General features: G+C 36.9%; 1 protein-coding gene across 1 annotated transcript; it reads left to right on the top strand.

Moving 5' to 3' along the window:
- Nucleotides 1–6,408: 6,408 nt before the first annotated feature.
- On the top strand, nt 6,409–7,353 carry OR5AR1 (olfactory receptor family 5 subfamily AR member 1). The gene has a single exon (XM_037997606.2). The coding sequence runs from the start codon at nt 6,409–6,411 to the stop codon at nt 7,351–7,353; it is 945 nt and encodes a 314-aa protein (XP_037853534.1).
- The last annotated feature ends 1,795 nt before the right edge of the window (nt 7,354–9,148 follow it).

The raw sequence follows: 9,148 nt of genomic DNA, 5'->3' as shown, positions 1-9,148 counted from the left end.
TATTTCTTGAAGTGTACCCAAAAAAAAGCATAAAAATTTTTACTCAATCCCATTTTTTGGTTTAATATTTGAATCTTATCTTTCCTTCATTCTATTTTCCTCAAGAATGAAAATTTTTATCAAGGTGCCCTAAATCCTTTCCTTGGGTGAGAATCTTAGCCTTGTGGACCTTGATCTTCTCACCCTTCTTATAAAAGGAGTAAAACATGAACATGATACACAAACAGATGGGTGTTTTTGTTCTATCTACCTCACTAAGTTGTGTGACCCTAGAAATGTGAATTAACTCTGAGTCACTCGCTTTATCTATAAAGAAGAAATTCACTCATTTTATCTGAAAACAGAGACAACATTAGCCTCAGAAGATTAAATTGATCACATGTGTGAAGGAATCCTGCAGCATCTCTAGTGAATAAATGTTCTTTAAAAATATTAATTTCCTTTCCCTGTCCACCAAAATATGCTCTCAAACAAGATTAAATCTTATTAATTTGTCTGACAATGTTCAATTCCGGATACATGTCCCTTATGCCAGATTCATATACAGTTTTTAATTAGAAATAACTTTTTAGGTATTTATTCTTTAATAATTATAACAATATATAATGTTTTAGAAATTATGTGTGGAAGTAAGTTATTCATACTTTTTTCATGTTACTAAAGAGGATGTTACTAGATACTAGAACAGCCTCACATGTGATAGGATAGAGTACTCATCCACAAATTACTCTAAGAAGTCATTTTCCACAATTTTTTTTTGTTAATGACCAAGGAGTAAGAAAGACTGCAAATTTGTTTCAAGTTCCCTAGAGTGGTTATTATAGATCTTCATTAAATATGTTATATTTCTAGATGCCTCCACACTGTTAAATAGCTAAAACTTGCAATACATCAATTTCTCATGCAAACACTCACATTGTTCTCTTGTCCATCTGATTGAAAAAGAGTGGTTCCCTTCATTTGTAGAAAGATGATTAGTGCCTTCCTGACAATGAACAATATAGAACATCTCCCCCAATGTCCCTATACTCAATATTCTCTTAGTAAAAACTGAGACTCTAAGAAAGAAGTTGATAGCCAGAAGCAGCTAGCATTGTCTTGTCCCACCAGTTCTCCCTGGAGAAACGTCAATGCTTAGTTGTCTATAGCAATTATTACTGACATTACTAACAAATCCCCACTTTAGTGTATGTTTTGTATACCTACAGCTTTTCTGGTTGACACTTTTCTAGTGTTTGTTTGTTTGTTCGTGGCAAGGTCTGACTCTGTAACCCAGGCTGAAATGCAAAGGCACAATCTCAGTTGACTGCAGCCTTGACCTCCTGGACTCAAGTGATCCTCCCATCTCAGCCTCCTAAGTAGCTGGAGACCATAGGTGCGCACCACTATGCCCAGCTAATTTTTGTATTTTTCTGGTAGAGTCAGGGTTTCACCATGTTGCCTGCACTGGTCTTGAATCCTGGGTTCAAGGGATCCTTGCATCTTAGCCTCCCTAAGTGCTAGGATTACAGATGTGAACCACTGCACTTGGCCTCTACTTGTTTCCTAACTATTTTCAAAGAACCCTGTCAGTGCCTCAGCAAAAAGATAAGCCTGAGTGAAATTTCAATGATCCTTTTTCATTTTGATTAGAAATAGAAAGAAGTTCTTCAATCCGCTAGTGAATGAAATCAAAAATTCCTTTTTGCCAAAGGAAGCACCTGAAGTTTCTTTCATGTAAAAATTAAAAGAAAATGTAAACTAATTCCTTTTTTTGTAATGTTTAAGGTCAGGGTACATGTTCAGGTTTGTTACGTAGGTAAACTTGCATCACAAGGATTTATCGTACAGATTATTTCATCAGGCAGCTAATAAGCCGAGTATCCTTTATTTTTCTTGATCCTCTCCCTTCTCCCATCCTCCACCCTCCATCAGGGTGTGTTTTTCCCCTTTATGGGTCAATGTATTCTCATCATTTAGCTCCCATTTATAAGTGAGAACATGTGGTATTTGGTTTTCTGTCCCTGCCTTAGTTTGCTAAGGATAATGGCCTCTAGTTTATGAAAAATGACCAGACACATCGGATAGTTCATGGTGGCAGGTATGTAGAACTCTGAATTACTGCTTTTTAATTTATGCTTCTTCATTTTCTTCATTGACAAATGTTGGTTTCTCCAAGAAACTTCTATAAGACTTTGTGGTAGCTCTTTTATGCCACTTAAAATTAGTTTTAAAAAGCTTTACTGAGTTATAAAGATACACAGATAACTACACATATTTAATGTGTACAGTTTGATGAGTTTAGACATAAGAAAACACCCATGATATCAACATCACAATCGAGTTAATAGAAGTATCTAACACCACCCAGGGTTTCCCTGTGTTCCTTTATTTTTGTTTTTAATTAGAAATAACTTCGTATTTATTTCTTTCTAAGCATTATAGCAATGCATATATGCCAGTTCACAACACACAGAAAGTAACCTCCTCTTTCAGAAGACTTTCAGGCATCAGCAAAAAGACTTTTCTCAACTACTCCCTAATTCTCTTTATGTAGGCATCTTTGGGTTGCACAAACACCCCATGCAGTGCTTCTTACTAACTCAATCATCAGTAGAATGTCTTTTAAAAATTCCCCTGTGTTTCCTTCTTTTATCATTAAATTTGAAGGAGAAGAGAGTGAAATTCCTTGGAGGATCACAGTTCATCAAACCTTTGTGTTTCCTGTGAGTGCATAAAGCATTTCATCATATTTCTTCTGGGAATTGTTTGTGACACTTAAATACCTCCTGCACACAGGAGCGAGGGTGGGATGAGCAAGTAGCTCAGACAACGACCAGATTAATTTACCGTGTTTCAGTTCTTCTCGGAATATATCTTTGGTTTGATCCATCAAAGAAGAGGAACACTCAACCTCTCACCAACAGGTAGAAAGCAGGCCAGGCCATAGGTCAGAATGTAGAAAGTGATGTGACCTGCTGGAGTGGAGTGTTATGCTGCCCAGTGCCCTTTGAGCATGGGGTCTGCTTGGCACAAATTCCCTGCCATTTTAATATTTAAAAAAAGACAAAGATCATGGGTTTGGTTTTTAGGATATCTCGTTACAAGTATAAATTCAAAAAATGCTAGGAATGGAAGATTCTACAGAATTTGTATTCGCCGCCCCATCTGTATCACAGATAAGAAAGGCGCATCTAATGTAGCAATTTACTGAGGTCAAACAATTTATTCTTTAAAAACCGTAGGACTATAACCAGGAATCCAGACTCTTGCTCCACTGTTCTTTTCATACGAACTTGAAAAAGCAAGTGATACATAGAAATCTAAAATACATTTTTTCCTTTATTTACTTCCATAACAGAATACTTGTGCTGGTCTTTTGTTAAATATTTGAGTTTATTATTAACAATGGAATATGCTTATTTGCTGAATATTCTACCATTTCTTTGAGTCTAATGAGCTGAACATTGGCTATATGAGACCAAAAAGAAACATGTAGAGGTTTTCTTTCCTTTTGTCTTAGTCAAGCTCAATTTTGAATATTACATCCTTGTCTCTAAATATCATTTAATGGAATTGCTACAGAATTAAATTTGTGTCTCCCTAAAAGTTCAGGCAGTTTGTGATCCATCCTCTCTAGGGAATAAGCATGAAACATTTTTTTCTAGGAATTATGAGTGCATCCTCATCTAATGATTTAAAACATCTATACTTGCACACAATGGCCAATTGCATTAAACATGTAGCACAGGATGTCACTAAATTCAGCCCTTTGTATATATTGTCATCAATTCTTACAGAAAGTTTTTAAGGGAGGCATTATTAGCCCCAATGAACAAATGAAAAATTATGACTCCAAGAAGCTGAGTATTATGTTGAAAATCAGGAGTAGCAGATGGTAAAACCTGAAATTGTCTGTCCACTGTAAATGAGAACAGGCAGGGTACTTTATGGCTGCTGAAGCACCTTCTAATGCACTGCTTTAATAATCAGAACCTTGAATCTATAAGGGAGGAGGAATTATTTTATAATTACATTTCCAATCAAATGAAATGGATTGACTGGCACATACTCAGCTGTGGATTAGAGTACTGACTCCTCGTGCCTCTTATAAGGTTATCTCTTACTCCTTTAAATACTGCAATCTGGTATCTGCATTTTAATTAGTGTCTGTTTCCTCACCTATAAAGGTACAAGTATAGGCCAGGCACGGTGGCGCATGCCTGTAGTCCTAGCACTTTGGGAGGTCAGGAGTTCAAGATCAGCTTGGCCTACGTGGTGAAACCCCGCCTCTACTAAAAATAGAAAAATTAGCCAGGTGTGGTGGTGAGCACCTGTAGTCCCAGCTACTCGGGAGGCTGAGGCAAGATAATTGCTTGAACCTAGGAGGCGGAGGTTGCTGCAGTGAGCTGAGAACACACCACTGTACTTCAGCCTGGGAGACACAGCAAAACTCCATCTTAATAATACATACATACATACATACATACATACATACAGTGTAAGTATAAGGTTGGCTAGATGGGTTCATTTTCAACACTAGGATTATTTTTTCTCTTGCTAAAGTTGAAGAATATGCTGACAAATAATATATCATTCTTTGCTGTTTTTTTTGTTTGTTTTGTTTTTTCCTGGTGGGTTATTTTAAAATCCCTGCATGAAGAAATAAAGGGAAAAATGAATCCAATGATTACAGCACTACATAGGCAATTGGTAGTCCCGAATTCAATGGCTGATTCTGCAACTCAGAGAATCATCAAGTGACTTTGCCAGCCCCCTCAACCTAGGTTTTTATTTCCTCATCAATTTCATCTCTGAAACCATGTCTGCATTCACATGTAGTGAGAAATAGCTGAACTGGAGTAGGGACAAGTATTTTCCTCTTTTTTTGTAGCAGCTTTATTCAGGTATAACTGATGTACAACAAATGAAATATGTTTAAAGTATAAAATTTGATATGTCTTTATATATATATATATATAAAGTGTGTATGCATATATGTGTGTGTGTGTGTGTGAGACAAAACCATTATCACTATCAAGATAGTAAATAAATCCATTACCCCCAAAAGTTTCCTCATGCCCCTTGATACTCCCTCCCCTCTGTTCCACCTCACACACACCTCTATCCTGGTGACCATTGATCTGCCTCCTATCAATGTTAATTATCTTACACTTTCTGGATTTTTATAAATGGAATCATACAAGGTATACTCTTTTTTATCTGGCTGTTTTCTCTCAGTCTAATTATTTTGAGATTCATTCACCACATTGCGTGTGTGAATAATCTGATTCTTTTAATCATCAAGTAGCATTTCATTTTATGGACATACCCTAATTTACTTACCCTGTCACCTATGTACAGTTATTTAGTGGCTGGATCATAGAGTTGGTATGCATGTGTTTGAGTTCATAAGAAACTACAAAGGTGTTTTGCAAAGTGGTTGTACTATTTTACATTTCTACCAATAATGATGAAATTTCCAATTATTCTATTTCCTTGTCAACACTTGGTATAGTCAGTTTTTTTAAATTGTAATCATTAGTATGTAACATTATTTTATTGTGTTTTTAACTTGTATTCCCCTAATGAATATTTGAGCACTTTTATGCGTTTATTTGTTATTCGGCTATCTCCTTTGATAAGTAATTCTCTATTGAAATTTTTGGCCGATTCTTACTGGATTGTTGGATTTCTTATTATTAGGTATTAAAATGTCTTTGTATGTTATGGATACAAGTTTTTTAAATCAGAAATGTGTTTCTTTTTATTTCTCTCGGGCTACTCAGTAACTCCGGCTTTTAAAAAAATTATCTTTTACTGTCTTTTCTTACATTTCTGACCTTCTGCTCCAAGTTTTTCACTTTCTGTATATGTGTGATGCGTTGTACTTTGAGGTCCTTGTGTCACTTATTTTCCTTTCTGTGTCTACCTGTAATGAAAATTAAAGTTTATTCATTATCTGCATTTATATTTGCTTTGTTTTAGAAAGAAGAAATACCCAACGTTGTTCTTCTTTACTCATTAATAAGACACACAATTGTGCAGACTGAGTCAAACATGTAGTACCATGTGATAAATTACCCCAGAACACCAAGGTCATTGGAGAAGCAGAAGTTGCCAGTCCCAAGAAGTTAACACCTCCTTCTGTTGTGAATGGGCACACGGAGAGGACACATCACCACTTTTAACAAAGCATTTGGGTTATTCTATCTGTCGTAGAATCTAATTACTGGAAAGATTTTTATGAATCATCCTAAACAAAGCCTTCATTTACTGTAGAACTATATGTATACACATATACACTATATATATATATATATGGCATATGATTGCTTGTCTTTAGTTTGAATATTTTCAGTGACAGGGAATTTACTACATCCATCAGTAAACTAAAAACTAAATCCAGGCACATACAACCTTGAAGCAATGGATACAGAAAACCACTCAGTGGTGACTGAGTTTATCTTCATGGGCATCACCCAGGACCCTCAGATGCAGATCATCTTCTTCGTGGTTTTTCTCATAGTTTACCTGGTTAATGTAGTGGGGAACATTGGTATGATTATCCTGATTATAACAGACACTCAGCTTCACACACCCATGTATTTTTTCCTCTGCAACCTCTCCTTTGTTGACCTGGGCTACTCCTCAGCCATTGCCCCCAGGATGCTGGCTGACTTCCTAACAAAGCACAAAGTTATCTCCTTCTCCAGCTGTGCCACCCAGTTTGCTTTCTTTGTAGGTTTTGTGGATGCTGAGTGCTATGTCCTGGCAGCCATGGCCTATGATCGTTTTGTGGCTATCTGTCAACCCCTCCACTATAACACCCTCATGTCCAAGCGGGTCTGCTTGGCTCTCATGCTGGGCTCTTACCTGGCTGGTCTAGTAAGTTTAGTAGCCCACACTACCCTCACCTTCAGCCTGAGTTACTGTGGTTCCAATATCATCAACCATTTCTTCTGCGAAATCCCACCACTCTTGGCCCTCTCTTGTTCAGACACCTACATCAGTGAGATCTTGCTCTTCAGTCTGTGTGGCTTCATTGAATTCAGCACCATCCTCATCATCTTCATCTCCTATACCTTTATCCTCGTTGCAATCATCAGAATGCGTTCAGCCGAAGGCCGCCTTAAGGCTTTCTCCACCTGTGGGTCTCACCTTACTGGCGTCACCCTCTTCTATGGCACAGTCATGTTTATGTACCTCAGGCCAACATCCAGCTACTCTCTGGACCAAGACAAGTGGGCCTCTGTGTTCTACACGATTATCATCCCCATGTTGAATCCCTTGATCTACAGTTTGCGGAACAAAGATGTGAAAGCTGCTTTCAAAAAACTAATTCTTAAAAACCTCAATAATAACACAAAATGAAAATCTGTTTCTGTCATAAGTAAATAATAGTAGTGGAAGGAGATAGAAAATGCAAATAACTTTTTGATAAACACTACCCAAGTTACCATCTCCTTGCTAAGTGAATATTAAATTCTGAAGGGTGGGCTTTAATCCTTAACTCTACAATCCGAAAGAAATATAAACTAAATTAGAATTTTTGAAAGACATACTGGGCAAGATGCATTCATTTCTTATTCAAAGTCGGTTTACATATTAATTAGAAATTGGGACAGGACTCAGTAGGAGAAAGAAATAACCAGTCACTCTGAAGCATTTTTTTTCCCCCTGGGGTCATGAGGAATGCCAGGTCCAAATGTTGAATTTTTTTTATTCTCAAAAGAAGTCAGAGAAAATGTAGTTAAAAACATGGAGAATGGGGTTGGTGTGAGGGACAAATTAACTCAATCTGAGATCTATCCATTCATATATTTAGCAAAATATTTTAAGTGTTATGTATGTGCCAGGTTCTAGAGGGTATAAACACAAGGCTTTTTTTTGCCAACAAGGAGTTTGCTGTGCTTTCAGTGACTGTATTGTCTTTCTGAATCTGCTGCCGCCAGTAACTAAATCAGTAACTCTGCAAAGTCCAAGGATAAGAGTGGGGATTTAAGTTCTGCTGGTAACTAGCTGTAATTAAGGAATAAAATTGTCGTCTTTTTCTGTCCTCAGCTTTCCCTTTAGTTGGTTAAGTGGTTGGGTTCAACTAATAACCACGGGATTTCTTTGACCTTCTCTGCCTGATGTTAAAAGGGAGTAGGCATCAAAGTTTTGTCAACTTTATATATTGACATCTTCTTGGCCCTCAGAAAATCCAAGAACTCTGGGACTCTAAGAAAGATAAAGTTGGGTGTAATCTCTAAGGCTAATTTTGGCAAGATTGTGATGTCCACAAGATTAGCTTACCTGTTCCCGTCTAAAATTAGTCCTGTCTTGTATCTTAATTAGACCCCCGCTTCCCTTGGGTGCCGTGGGTCTCCATGCCCTCCACCAGCATCCCCAGGCCCTTTTCAAAGAACAATCTCATTAACCCTGATGTGTGAATGACTGACAAGAAAAAATTATATAATTTTTATTCACATGTTCTAAAGGCTACAAAATACTCAATTGAAAACAAGAATGCCAGGTATCAGCAGCAGATTGAGATCTTGGAAAAGCTAACATTTTCCCAGATGTGCTGAAATTGTCATCATAACAGTTTTGAATACTTATAATCAATCATCGTTCTATTTCAACCCTTCCTCCAGTGCAACATAGTTAAAAGTCAGGGGAACACAATGGTTGCCTTAAAGTATAGAGCTGCCATATTCATCATGAAAGGCACTGAAGAGTTTTTAAGATAAAAAACCTAGGACTTACTGGGGTTTATCTGTACACAAGTTGTAATTGATCTAGTTTAAAATTAGTCACATCACAACTCATTTTGGGGAAAGAACCACCTGTAGCTAATGCACAGACATAGAGTTGACAGTTCAGAAACAGTCCAGATCTAGCCTTCAGTTTCTTTTTTTCACCATTGTGAAAATCAGGTGTGCTCTGTGAAATATAAGAAAAAAGTGCTTTCCTATCCCATTAACTACAAACGAAGTATATGTTATAATTGAGCATATACTTAGAATCAGAATTGAACGTATACTTAGAATTTAAGTTGCCTTAGAATCAGGAATCTTAGAATCCCATTGCTAAATCTTTAATCAGTGACCTTGTGGCTGCAGGGTCACCTTTTCTAATTTCCTGTACTCATGCAATAAACAAACCACTTTAAATCTTATTAAAT

The sequence above is a fragment of the Chlorocebus sabaeus genome, chromosome 1 (genome assembly GCF_047675955.1).
Source record: "Chlorocebus sabaeus isolate Y175 chromosome 1, mChlSab1.0.hap1, whole genome shotgun sequence".
NCBI lineage: Eukaryota > Metazoa > Chordata > Mammalia > Primates > Cercopithecidae > Chlorocebus > Chlorocebus sabaeus.
Note: the sequence above shows the minus strand (reverse complement) of the source record. Positions and strands in the feature narration are given on the sequence as shown.